The sequence below is a fragment of the Moschus berezovskii genome, chromosome 6 (assembly GCF_049115385.1).
Source record: "Moschus berezovskii isolate FMDL1 chromosome 6, NW_MosBer_1.0, whole genome shotgun sequence".
Lineage (NCBI taxonomy): Eukaryota > Metazoa > Chordata > Mammalia > Artiodactyla > Moschidae > Moschus > Moschus berezovskii.
In genome coordinates, this window is record NC_142465.1 from 13,105,373 (window position 1) to 13,120,352 (window position 14,980).

The window sequence follows — 14,980 nt, forward strand, 5'->3', positions numbered from 1 at the left end:
TCCCTATTAAAAGCAGTTAAGAGTAAGTTAAAATTAAAAGACACTTGCTCCTTGGAAGAAAAGCTATGACCAATCTAGACAGCATATTAAAAAGCAGAGACACTACTTTGCTGACAAACGTCCATCTAGCCAAAGCTATGGTTTTTCCAGTAGTCACATATGGATGTGAGAGTTGAACTATGAAGAAAGCTGAGTGACAAAGAATTGATGCTTTTGAACCATGGTATTGGAGAAGACTCTTGAGAGTCCCTTGGACTGCAAGGAGATCAGGAAATCAACTTTAAGGATATTCACTGGAAGGACTGATGCTGAAGCTGAAACTCTAATACTTTGGCCATCTGATGTGAAGAACTGACTCACTGGAAAAGACCCTGATGCTGGGAAAGACTGAAGGCAGGGAAAGGGGACATCAGAGGATAAGATGGTTGGATTGTATCACCAATTTGAAGGACATGAGTCTGAGCAAGCTCCAGGAGTTGGTGATGGACAGGGAAGCCTGGCATGCTGAAGTCCATGGGGCCACAAAGAGTCAGACACAACTGAGTGACTAAACCGAACTGTCGAATACAATGACTATTTTTGATATTTTTAGAAAATAATAAAAACTAAGCATAAATACGCTGAATAACTGGAGAACTATGTATCATATTCTCTTTTAAGCAAAGCAACATAATTCAGAACTATTGCTAATTTCCCCTAACAATTAGTGATTACATAGGGATAGACTAGATTGTTAAATATTAAGGTTAGTGAAAAATAATTGCAGTTCCGGACTGTGAATTTTAAATCATTATACCTAGACTCAAACACATCTTTATTAATCAAAATAGGAACCACTACAATCAATATATTTTTGCCAATGAGAAACAAATTTATTCCTATAGCATAAAAATGCATGCTCTGTGACTCAACATACTCTTGGAAAGCATTTTCTACTTCCCTGCTGGTCGTGGAAGCATTTTCCCTGCAAAAAGTTGTCAAGATGCTTGAAGAAGTGGTAGTTGGTTGGCAAGAGGTCAGGTGAATATGGCAGAGGAGGCAAACTTCATAGCCCAATTCCTTCAACCTTTGAAGCACTAGTGTGAAAAGTGTGGTTGGGTGTTGTCCTGGAGAAGAATTGTGCCCATTTTATTGACCAGCGCTGGCTGTAGGCACTGTAGTTTTCGGTGCATCTCATCAATTTGCTGAGCATATTTCTCAGATGTAATGGTTTCACCAGGATTCAGAAAGCTGCAGTGGATCAGATAGGTAGCAGACCACTGAACAGTGACCGTGACCTTTTCTGGGTGCAAGTTTGACTTTGGAAAGTGCTCTGGAACTTCTTCTCAGTACAACCATTGAGCTGGTTGTTGTATAAAATCCACTTTTCATCATACATCACAATCTGAGAAATGGTTCATTGTTGTTGAGTAGAGTAAGAGAAGATAACTCTTCAAAATAACGATTTTTAAAAACATTATTTATTTTTAACTGAAGGATAATTACAACATTGTATTGGTTCCTGCTATACATCAACACGAATCAGCCGTAAGTATACATATGTTTCCTCCCTCTTGAACCTCATTCTCACCTCCCACCCCATCCCACTCTGCAGGTTGTCACCGAGTTCTGGTTTGAGTTTCCTGAGTCATACAGCAAATCCCCACTGGCTATCTATTTCCCATGTTAGTGTTTCCATGCTACTCTCTACTCTCTCCATTCACCCCACCCTCTTTTTACCTCCTCTGCTGCCCCATGTCCGTAAGTCTGCCCTCTATGTCTTCATCTCCACTGCTGCCTGGCAGATAGGTTCATTAGTGCCATCTTTCTAGATTCCAGATAGATGGGCTAATAAACAATATTTGCTTTTCTCTTTCTGACTTACCTCACTCTGTGTAATACGCTCTAGCTTCATCCACCTCATTAGCATGGACTCAGATATGTTCCTTTGTATGGCTGCATAATATTCCATTGTATACATTGTACATGTGTACCCACAGGCTCTTGAGGATCCCTTGTAGAGCAAGGAGATCAAACCAGTCAATCCTAAAGGAAATCAACCCTGAATATTCACTGGAAGGACTGATGTGGAAGCTGAAGCCCCAATACTTTGTTGACCTGATGCAAAGAGCCAATTCATTGGAAAAGACCCTGATGCCAGGAAAGACTGAAGGCAGAAGGAGAAGAGGGTGACGGAGGATGAGATGGTTGGATGGCATTACCAATTCAATGGACATGACCTTAAGCAAACTCCAGGAGATGGTGAGGGACAGGGAAGCCTGGTGTGCTGCAATCCAAGGGGTTGCAGAGATTCAGACAACAACAACACTGGGATTATTGTGCCATATGGTAGTTTTATTCCTAGTTTTTTAAGGCATCTCCATACTGATCCCAGGGACGGGGGAGCCTGGTGGGCTTCTGTCTATGGGGTCGCACAGAGTCGGACACGACTGAAGTGACTTAGCAGCATACTGATCTCCATAGTGGCTGTATCAATTTACATTCCCACCAACAGTGCAAGAGTATTCCCTTTTCTCCATTCCCTCTCCAGCATTTACTGTTTGTAGAGTTTTTGATGATGGCCATTCTGACTGGTATGAGGTGGTATCTCACTGTAGTTTTCATTTGCATTTCTCTAATAATGAGCGATGCTGAGCATCTTTTCATGTGTTTGTTAGCCATCTGTATGTCTTTTTTGGAGAAATGTCTGTTTAAATCTTTTGCCCACTTTTTGATTCGATTGTTTTTCTGGTATTGAATTGTATGAGCTGCTTGTATATTTTGGAAATTAATCCTTTGTCAGTTGTTTCATTTGCTATTATTTTCTCCCATTCTGAGGGTTGTCTTTTCACCTTGTTTGTAGTTTCCTTTACTGTGCAAAAGCTTTCAAGTTTAATTAGGTCCCACTTGTTTATTTTTGTTTTTATTTCCATTACTCTAGGAAGTGGGTCATAGAAGATCTTGCTGTGATTTATGTCATAGAGTGTTCTAAGTTTTCCTCTAAGAGCTTTACAGTTTCTGGTCTTACATTTAGGTCTTTATTCCATCTTGAGTTTGTCTTTGTGTATGGCATTCTTTTACACATAGCTGTCCAGTTTTCCCAGCACCACTTACTTAAGAGTTTCTCTTTGCCCCATTGTATATTTTTGCCTTTTTTGCCAAAGGTAAGGTACCCAGAGCAGTGTGGGTTTATCTCTGGGCTTTCTATCTTGTTCCATTGGTGTGTATTTCTGGTTTTGTTCCAGTACCATAGTTTCTTGATGACTGTAGCTGTGTAGTATAGTCTAGAATCAGAAAGTTTGATTCCTCCAGCTCCATTCTTCTTTCTCAATATTGCTTTGGCTATTTGGGGTCTTCTGTGTTTCCATACGAATTGTGAGATTTTTTGTTTTAGTTCTGTGAAAATGCCATTGGTAATTTGATAGGTTCTGCAGATACAATTTGATAGTTTATAGTCATTTTCACAATATTGATTCTTCCAACACAGGAGCATGGAATATCTCTGTTTATGTCGTCTTTGATTTCTTTCAACAGTGCCTTAAAGTTTTCTGTACACAGCTCTTTTGTCTCCTGAGGCAGGTTTATTCCTAAGTATTTTATTCTTTTTTGTTGCAATGGTAGGGGATTACAACGATTTTTCTGATTTGCAGTCAGCTCATTAGGCACCCGCTTACTGAGCTTTTTTGCCTTTCCAATTTGCTATCAGCTGAAGCTCTAATACTTTGGCCACCTAATGTGAAGAACTGACTCACTGGAAAAGACTCTGATGCTGGGAAAGATTGAGGGCAGGAGAAGGGGATGACAGAGGATGAGATGGTTGGATGACATCACCAACTCGATGGACATGAGTTTGAGCAAGCTCCAGGAGTCGGTGATGGACAGAGAAGCCTGGTGTGCTGCAATCCATGGGGTCACAAACAGTCAGACATGACTGAGCGACTGAACTGAACTGAATTTGCTTCAAATGCCAAATTACTGTAGAATGGTTGATGCTGAGTTCTTCAGCAACCCTTTGTGTAGTTGTAAGAGGATCCGCTTTGGTGACTGCTCTCAAATTGGTTGTTGTCAACTTCCAACGACCAGCCACTGCGCTCTTTATCTTCAAGGCTGTCATCTCCTTTGCAAAAGTTCTTGAACCACCACTGCATTGTACACTGGTTAGCAGTCCCTGGGCCAAATGTGTTGCTGATGCTGTGAGTTGTCTGTGCTGTTTTACAACGCATTTGGAACTTGAGTAAGAGAAATCGCTCAAATCTGCTTTTTGTCTAACATAATTTCCCTAGTCTAAAATAAATATAAAATAAACAGCAAGTAATAAGTCACTAGAGAAAAAACATACAGCAAGGAATGTGCAATAAAATGATGTATAACATAACCACATTTATTTAAGAATGTATTCCAATATTAAAGAGCAAAATTCAACAATGAAACCTGCAATTACTTTTGCACCAACCTAATATTAACCTTGAGTCATCTGAAAATACTACATATACTCAAGAGAATTACTCATATCAGTTCAAAGTATCAAAGTCAAAGACAAGAAGGAGACAAGAAAATGACCTCACACCAAGAGACAATATCTGGATTCCCACAATCCACTTATTCTCTTTCCTGGGAAGAATAATTTTTATCAATTAAGGTAATATAACAGTTTTCTCATTTATCTATAATAATAATTTCTATAAAATCTCAAGTCTCTACAATAGTATTTGGGTAAAAATAAACAGAGCACTAGCTTACTCTGCAATATCAAGATATCCACAGGAAGCAGCTGCATGCAGAGGTATCCAGCCTTCATTATCAGGTTGATTAATATTTGCTCCATTTTCTACTAGAAACTTCACCATATCAACATTGTCATCAATGCAAGCCTAAAAACAGAACAGAAAGCAGGATCAGAAAAACTTGGAATCAATAGTCCCAATAACACATCAACAGAATAAAATTCCTATTCTGGAGCATTTATAACAAATACTTTCTAAAAGGCAGTCTGCTGCTATCTTGACTGTATTGCTATCAAGCAGGTAAATGGTACTAACTAAATTTTAACAGTACTTGCTTAGACACACAGAACAATACTGTATGAGACTAGACTTCTTATGCCAGTCTCATGACAAAAACAAGTACATGCCAACATGAAAACAATCAAAATATTATAATTAAGTAGCAGTGGTTCCCAAAATGTGATCTGTTCAGGGAAGAGGGATCCTTTCAGAGAGTTGACAAGATCAAACTATTTTCATAATAATACTAAGATGGCATTTCCCCTTCACACTATGTTGACATGTGCACTTGATGGTGCAAAAGTGTTAGTTGCAAACATGCTTGGGTCTAAGAATAAACCAAGGCAGTGGGAGAAAAAAGAAAACATAGCACTCTACTGTCATTGTATTCACAACTATACATGCACAGGTTTATTTTGTCCTCCAAGCTATTTCTACTTATGAATGTCCTTGACAATGCAGTAAAAACCATAAATCATATTAAATTTTGACTCAAATCTTTTAAATATTTTGTGAAACAAGACAGGAAGCATGCATCAAGATTTCTTCCAAGTATAATGACTGCCCTGAAGAAAAATACTTGTGTAATTTGCAAGCTGATCTAGTCACTTTTTCCATGGGATATCATTTTCTAAAATAATTTTATTGGGGTATATTTACAATGTTGTGTTCATTTCAGGTGTACAGCAAAGTGAATCTGTTATACATAGAGCCACTCTTTTTTAAATTTTTTTCCCATACAGGCTACAATGGAATATGATTTTTACTTAAATGACAAATTATAGTTGTCTAGCTTGGGCTGTGGCAGAAACTTTCTTGAAAATGAGCAAAGTAGGTCTGTCAAAACAACTAACTAATTATTATTAATGATAAATTCAAGTTTTCAGGAGTAAAACGAATTACTTTAAAAATGTCATTTACTTAACAGAGGTAATGAATGAATGCTTTAACTCATTTAAAATGAATTAATAAATACATAAAGTCCTCTATTTTAACCTTGCCTGGTGGCTCAGTGGTAAAGAATCTGTCTGTCAATGCAGGAGACGTGGGTTCAGTCCCTGGGTAGGGAAGAGCCCCTAGAGAAAGAAAGGCAACCCACTCCCATTCTTGCCTGGAGAAGTCCATGGACAGAGGGGCCTGGTGGGCTACAGTCCATGGGATCGCAAAAGAGTCTGACCCAACTTAGCAACTAAACAACAAATTGTACATAGTAATATATACAAACAACAGAAACAAGTTTCTTTAAAGTCCTTCATAATGCTGTATTCCCAGCACTTTATATTATCCTCTGCATGTGGTAAGGGCTCCATAAACGAATAAATGAACAAGAAAGCTAAGATTGTTAAGTAGGCTGAATAAGTCACAGAGATGGGAAATGATAGAGCTGAAATTCTATCACAGATGTTCAGATTTCCAAAAATAAGCTCCTTCCACACTTAACACCATGTTGACAGATGTTCCTATTTCATCAACTATTTCTCACCTATTTGCAGTTTCTACAACAGTGTATCATACAGTCTAGACACTAAATAGAGCTTTCCTGGTAGCTTAGCTAGTAGAGAATCTACCTGCAATCCAGGAGACCTAGGTTCAATTACTGGGCTGGGAAGATCCCCAGGAGGAGGGTATGGTAATGCACTCCAGTATTCTTGTCTTGGAGAATCCCCATAGACAGAGGAGCCTGGTGGGCTACAGTCCATGGGGTTACATAGAGCCAGACACAACTGAGCGACGAAGCACAACACACCACAGGCCCTTAATAAGTGTTTGCTGTGTAAGTAAAACCATTTCCCTTTACCTATCACAGAAACAAAGAAAAATACTTTTAGTACTTCTTCCTTGGGGGAAAAAGACAAAGTTAGTGTCAAGAAAAGCACTAAGGACAAAGTACTTCACACTCAAGTGGGAAAATTCTGACAGGTGTTGGATGTAGGCTCCAGTTCTGGCTCTGCCACAAATACTGTAGCTCAGAACAAGCAATTTAATCTTTTAGGTGGAGGAAAGAAGTTGGTGGGTTTTATCTCTCTAAAATTCCTGACATATTTACATTCTTAATATATTTATGATTCTTCCATTTGGAACAAGATGGCAAGATCCCAAAGTGCCCAAATAAATGGTAAATGAGTATATAAGCAACATTCATATAAAGTGAGAATACACTGCTTGGGAAAAGAACTGTGTTTTTCAAGGAGCAGTGGTTAAAGGGTAGGAGAAATGTGAGGACCGCAGCTGTCTGATAACAAGAGAAGAAACATCCACATTTTACTGCATTAGGAAGTAGTTTATAAAATGTTATTTGAGACAGCTAATGACTCACAGTGACTTAAATAATATTTCAGTTCAGTTCAGTTCAGTCGCTCAGTCGTGTCCGACTCTCCGCGACCCCATGAACCACAGCACGCCAGGCCTCCCTGTCCATCACCAACTCCCGGAGTTCACTCAAACTCATGTCCACAGAGTCGGTGATGCCATCCAGCCATCTCATTCTCCCTCGTCCCCTTCTCCTCCCGCCCCCAACCTTTCCCAGCATCAGAGTCTTTTCCAGTGAGTCAACTCGTAGCATGAGGTGGCCAAAGTACTGCAGTTTCAGCTTTAGCATCAGTCCCTCCAATGAACATCCAGGATTGATCTCCTTTAGAATGGACTGGTTGGATCTCCTTGCAGTATAAGGGACTCTCAAGAGTCTTCTCCAACACCACAGTTCAAAAGCATCGATTCTTCGGCGATCAGCCTTCTTCACAGTCCAACTCTCACATCCATACATGACCACGGGAAAAACCATTGCCTTGACTAGACGGACCTTGGTTGGCAAAGTAATGTCTCTGCTTTTTAATATACTATCAAGGTTGGTCATAACTTTCCTTCCAAGGAGCAAGCGTCTTTTAATTTCATGGCTGCAATCAGCATCTCCAGTGATTTTGGAGCCCCAAAAAATAAAGTCTGACACTGTTTCCACTGTTTTTCCATCTATTTCCCATGAAGTGATGGGACCAGATGCCATGCCTCCTGAGAAACCTGTATGCAGGTCAGGAAGCAACAGTTAGAACTGGACATGGAACAACAGACTGGATCCAAATAGGAAAAGGTGTACGTCAAGGTTGTATATTGTCACCTTGCTTATTTAACTTATATGCAGAGTACATCATGAGGAACGCTGGGCTGGAAGAAGCACAAGCTGGAATCAAGATTGCTGGGAGAAATATCAATAACCTCAGATATGCAGATGACACTACCCTTATGGCAGAAAGTGAAGAGGAACTCAAAAGCCTCTTGATGAAAGTGAAAGAGGAGAGTGAAAAGTTTGGCTTGAAGCTCAACATTCAGAAAACAAAGATCATGGCATCTGGTCCCATCACTTCATGGGAAATAGATGGAAAAACAGTGCAAACAGTGTCAGACTTTATTTTTTTGGGCTCCCAGTGATAAACATCAGAAGACTGTTTTGGCGCCTATGGGAATTGAGAGTTTGAAAGAGAGAATAGAATTTAGTATCATTTCCCAAGGAAAATTAATGATTAAACTTATAAATGGGTCTAGTTTAATCATTAATTTTCCTTAGGAAATGATACTAAATTCTATTCTCTCTTTCAAACTCTCAATTCCCATAGGCGCCAAAACAGTCTTCTGATGTTTATCACTGCTATAAATATAAAACCCTACCTGATAAATGTGTTTAATTCAAATATGATTGTTTTTTTAAAAATGGAGAAAATTTCAAATAAAACATTAAAGAGATTTGAGAAATGCTCACAACATATAAGTTTATTTTAAAAGATGTAAAACAGTTTGCCTGATTATAATTTTTAAAAGTACACAAAGGACTAGAAGAATATATAATAAAATTAAGAGTCCTTATCACTGGTTGTGAGACTATGAATAATTTTTATTCTTCCGATTTTTCTTTATTTTCAAAATGTGTATAATAGGCAATGCTTACACAAAAAGAAAATCTAACCCTTGATTCTTAAATGAAAAATATTAAATCTACTGTGTTGTAATATGGAGAAACACCAAACTGCTGGTGAAAGTGTAAAATTCATATAACCCCTCTGGAAAACCATTTATTTGACTGTATCTACTTAAGTTACAGTATTGTCAAATAAATGCGGTGGGATGTATGTGTATATGTGGAGATTCTACTCATGTAACAGAATCCTACACATCAAAGAAAAAAGAACAAACAAAAAGAACTAATGCTACCTTCAACAACATATATGATCCTCTCAGACACATAAGTGAGTGAAAAAAGGCAGACACAGAGGATACAGACTGAATTTCCAGGCAAAACTCATCTCCAGTTATAAGCTCAGAATCATGGTTAACTCTGTGGGGAAACAATGGGAGGAGCATGACGGAGCTTTTGGGAAGACTGAAAATGTTCCCAGCTTTCTGATTTTTATAAAGGCATGTACAAATGTAAAAATTCACTGAATTATATGCTGTATACTTTATTATATGTAAATTATACTTCAATTTTTAAAGTTAAAAAAAAGTAAAAAAAGAACTAGCATGTATTAAAAACCTACTGTGTATTATCTTCAGTATAAAACATTTATCTTTTCCTAAATTGTACATGCTATCAAGTTGATGTCTGACAGAAAACAACAAAATTCTGTAAAGCAATTATCCTTAAATTAAAAAATTAACAAATTAAATAAATAAAATAAAAATTGTACACATTAAAACATGTCTTCCTTTATCTATCTCCTGCCTCCTGAGGTTCCAAGTATCAAACGGAATCTCTTTTAACTGATAACTCTTTAAATATTATAAGTTTTTCCTGCCACCCAAATTCTCACATATTCTTTTTAAGTATCCTTAATGCCTCTGGCTACTCTTCAAATTATATATGCTAAAAAGAACATATGCCAATGCCAAAAGAATAGAAAATATCACATTAGTATAGAATGCTACTTCATAAACAACAATGATTACATAAGGGCGTAACAGCAGTGGGTAGGAAGTACTAAAATATCCTTGGGAACATAAAGAGATCGTGTGGTTAAGATGATCCACACAGGTCTCATAAGAATATACATTTGAGCAAGATTTTGAAGACTGCATAGGAGTTATTCGATTCAACTAGAACGTCACTGAGTAGATGCACTATGATTTTAAAAAATGCATGGAATAACAGAAAAGCAAGTCATGCAAACGGTATATAGTATCTGTAAATTATAAAACAGAATAAGGCTAGGTGCTAAAAGACCTAGGTGGTAAAAGGTCTGAAAATATTACAGGTGAAAGAACAGAACATAAGGCAAAGATGACAGGATTTGACATTAGAGGCAGCTTTTGATCTACTTTCTATTCTACTCATCAAGAAAACCTGCAACGTTTCTATCAGTAATAGTGGCTCAATTCAGCAGCAGGGGCAAGTAGAAGAAAACACTGTAGAGTTTCAGGACGATGATGTTTGGAAAAGCTACTCAGAGTTTCTAAGCAGAGGGTTAACATGATCAGATTAGTATTTCAGGAAGATGACGAGAAACAGTATGAAGAGGCAAGAGCCTGACCTGAGTAACAGTTATTCAGAATGAATATATATATTAAAAGAGAAATTTAGGAGAAAATGTACAAGGCTTAATTAAAGATTGGATATGAAGGGTGAGGAACAGGAGGAGGTCATTCATGAAAATAAACACCACAGGTTGAAAAATCTAGAGCTTAAAAACAAATGTGGGATGAAAATTTGAGGATTACCTGCATTAAGGTAATAATTAAAATAATGGAACCTGAAATCATTCAGGGAGAGAATGTAGAGAAGTGATTTCTATGAAAATAGTTAAGAGAAAGGTTAAGATTAAATTATAATCATTATATTCTTCCTGGAAGATATTTGTGTTATTTTATTCAGTCAGTTGGGCTTCCCTGGTGGCTCAGAGGTTAAAGGGTCTGCCTCCAATGCGGGAGACCCAGGTTTGATCCCTGGGTCGGGAAGATCAGTTAAAGAGCATTCTCAAGAAGCTCACCATGTAGTATGGCATTCAAATACAAAGTAAATAATAATATCAAAAGGAATATAATAAATATATGGCTGTATATTTATCATGACAGCTAAGAAAAGGAAGAATGGTTGTCATCATGGAATATTTCCCGGAGGAGGCTCTACACGAGTTTAACACATGAACCAGTAACAAAGACTTTTTGATTTATGAAGATATAAAGTCACATATGGGGCGGATAAAGGCAGGATCCAGAACAAGGTCTTATTTGAGATCTTATGAGTAATTCTTTGACACTGAAGATAAAAGAGTCTCAGAACAAATGACTAATTTTTAAAGCTTCTCCATTTTAAGAAGTTCTTTGAAAAAATATAAAAAGTTATTTCTCAATATATGAAATGTGTTGATTTTTATTTTAAATGTTTGTTTTAAGGTCAGTATAAAGTAAGAAACATCAACAAAAATACTTAAAGCTGTTAATATTAAATCCGCTCGTGCCATTCTTTACATGTTTTTAAAACCTTTAAATAGAAATTAAATGCTAAAACACTGTCATAAGACATATATTATAAATGAATCTCAAGTTTGTGGTGTAAATTGTTCAGTGTTCTCCTGAACGTTTACAAAGCATACACAAGAAACTGGCAGGCATGCCCATAAAAATATTGTTGCTAAGAAAATCAAAAGCTAACACACACAGCACATTAAGAGATACAGGGCTTGCTGACTTGAAACCGTTGACTAAATATGGTCAGTATATTAAGTCATACATGGAAAGAAAGAGAGTGACTCAACTGTACTTCTAAAATCTTATCTGACGTGATTTATCTGAAGTTTTTCTACATATCCCAAGCTATTACCAGTAACAGATGATTGTGTGAAGACACTTTTGTCTTTTAATTCCAGGTACAGGCAGCTTTGTCAACTTGAGCTATAATCTATTTCAAGAAACTAGTTCAAGTACATAAAACATCCGGTTTTATTGAAAAAGAGGGCCTACTTATTTTCCTCAGCAAGTTAGCACAAGGACAACTTTGTTTCCTACTCATTTTTAGGAAAAAGTTGAAACACCTAATAACAAAGGATTGAATTATAAACAGCTGCACAAAATTGGCTCTAAGAAGACAGAATCCATGCCTTAAAGACAGATTATGGGCTAGGCATGGGAATTGAAAATCACTGCATTTCATTTCTAGAAGAGATAAAAACAAATGTATTTAGCAACTCTGTAATTCAATTAAGCAAAGTCACAATTACAAAATCAGAGGCATTTGAAATAAATTATAACATGTTATATTCCTTTTCATGAAGGTGCTTTTGCTCAATGTACAGACTCTAAAGCCAGACTGTCTGGGATTAATCCAGTTCTGCCAGCAGGATAGTTGTTGTTGAGTCAATTTTATATAAAATATCCTAGATGCCACAAATTCCTCTGGAAAATGAGGACAATAATACTACCTACTTCAAAAGTTTACTATGAGAGGTATATGAATTAATACATAAATTGCTTGGAGCAGTACTTTTCAAATAGTAGGTGCTGATATGTTTATATCAACACATAATCTGAAAGCTAAATCATCACCATTTAAATTTTTCTTTTTATATTCTAATCCAAAACTTTGGCATTGCCTTTCTTTGGGATTGGAATGAAGACTGACCTATTCCAGTCCTGTGGCCACTGCTGAGTTTTCCAAATCTGCTGGCATATTGAGTGCAGCACTTTCACAGCATCATCTTTCAAGACTTGAAATAGCTCAACTGGAATTCCATCACCACCACTAGCTTTGTTAGTAGTGATGCTTTCTAAGGCCCACTTGACTTCATATTCCAAGATGTCTGGCTCCAGGTCAGTGATCATATTATCGTGACTATCTTGGTCGTGAAGATCATTTTTGTACAGTTCTTCTGTGTATTCCTGCCACCTCTTCTTAATATCTTCTGCTTCTGTTAGGTCCATACCATTTCTGTCCTTTATCGAGCCCATCTTTGCATGAAATGTTCCCTTGGAATCTCTAATTTTCTTGAAGAGGTCTCTTGTTTTTCCTATTCTGTTGTTTTCCTCTATTTCTTTGCATTGATCACTGAGGAAGGCTTTCTTATCTCTCCTTGCTATTCTTTGGAACTCTGCATTCAGATGCTTATATCTTTCCTTTTCTCCTTTGCTTTTCGCCTCTCTTCTTTTCACAGCTATTTGTAAGGCCTCCTCAGACAGCCATTTTGCTCTTTTGCATTTCTTTTCCATGAGGATGGTCTTGCTCCCTGTCTCCTGTACAATGTCACGAACCTCCGTCCAGAGTTCATCAGGCACTCTATCAATCAGATCTAGTCCCTTAAATCTATTTCTCACTTCCACTGTATAATCATAAGGGATTTGATTGAGGTCATATCTGAATGGTCTAGTGGTTTTCCCTACTTTCTTCAATTTAAGTCTGAATTTGGCAATAAGGAGTTCATGATCTGAGCCACAGTCAGCTCCTGGTCTTGTTTTCACTAACTGTATACAGCTTCTCCATCTTTGGTTGCAAAGAATATAATCAATCTGATTTCGGTGTTGACCATCTGGTGATGTCCATATGTAGAGTCTTCTCTTGTGTTGCTGGAAGAGGGTGTTTGCTATGACCAGTGCATTCTCTTGACAAAACTCTATTAGCCTTTGCCCTGCTTCATTCCATGCTCCAAGGCCAAATTTGCCTGTTACTCCAGATGTTTCTTGACTTCCTACTTTTGCATTCCAGTCCCCTATAATGAAAAGGACATCTTTTTTGCGTGTTAGTTCTAAAAGGTCTTGTAGGTCTTCATAGAACCGATTAACTTCGGCTTCTTCAGCATTACTGGTTGGGGCATAGGCCTGGATTACTGGATTACTGCTCAAACTACCGCACAATTGCACTCATTTCACACGTTAGTAAAGTCATGCTCAAAATTCTCCAAGCCAGGCTTCAGCAATATGTAAACCGTGAACTCCCAGATGTTCAAGCAGGTTTTAGAAAAGGCAGAGGCACCAGAGATCAGACTGCCAACATCCGCTGGATCATGGAGAAAGCAAGAGAGTTCCAGAAAAACATCTATTTCTGCTTCATTGACTATGCCAAAGCCTTTGACTGTGTGGATCACAATAAACTGTGGAAAATTCTGAAAGAGATGGGAATCCCAGACCACCTGACCTGCCTCTTGAGAAACCTGTATGCAGGTCAGGAAGCAACAGTTAGAACTGGACATGGAACAACAGACTGGTTCCAAATAGGAAAAGGTGTACGTCAAGGTTGTATATTGTCACCTTGCTTATTTAACTTATATGCAGAGTACATCATGAGGAACGCTGGGCTGGAAGAAGCACCAGCTGGAATCAAGATTGCCAGGAGAAATATCAACAACCTCAGATATGCAGATGACACCACACTTATGGCAGAAAGTGAAGAGGAACTAAAAAGCCTCTTGATGAAAGTGAAAGAGGAGAGTGAAAAGGTTGGCTTGAAGCTCAACATTCAGAAAACAAAGATCATGGCATCTGTTCCCATCACTTCATGGGAAATAGACGGAAAAACAGTGGAAACAGTGTCAGACTTTAATTTTTTGGGCTCCAAAATCACTGGAGATGCCGATTGCAGCCATGAAATTAAAAGACGCTTGCTCCTTGGAAGGAAAGTTATGACCAACCTTGATAGTATATTTAAAAGCAGAGACATTACTTTGCCAACCAAGGTCCGTCTAGTCAAGGCAATGGTTTTTCCCGTGGTCATGTATGGATGTGAGAATTGGACTGTGAAGAAAGCTGATCACCAAAGAATCGATGCTTTTGAACTGTGGTGTTGGAAAAGACTCTTGAGAGTCCCTTATACTGCAAGGAGATCCAACCAGTCCATCCTAGAGGAGATCAATCCTGGATGTTCATTGGAGGGACTGATGCTAAAGCTGAAGCTGCAATACTTTGGCCACCTCATGCGATGAGTTGACTCACTGGAAAAGACTCTGATGCTGGGAAAGGTTGGGGGCGGGAGGAGAAGGGGACGAGGGAGAATGAGATGGCTGGATGGCATCACCGACTCTGTGGAC

General features: G+C 38.0%; 1 protein-coding gene across 12 annotated transcripts in view; it reads right to left on the reverse strand.

Moving 5' to 3' along the window:
- PPP1R12A (protein phosphatase 1 regulatory subunit 12A) overlaps nucleotides 1-14,980 on the reverse strand; it is a 178,025-nt gene that overhangs the window by 105,586 nt on the left and 57,459 nt on the right. For all 12 annotated transcript variants that reach the window (XM_055395316.2, XM_055395312.2, XM_055395309.2 and 9 more), the window contains one exon: nucleotides 4,720-4,850. In XM_055395316.2, the coding sequence (XP_055251291.1) occupies nucleotides 4,720-4,850 (131 nt within the window). The remainder of the gene's footprint in view (nucleotides 1-4,719; nucleotides 4,851-14,980) is intronic.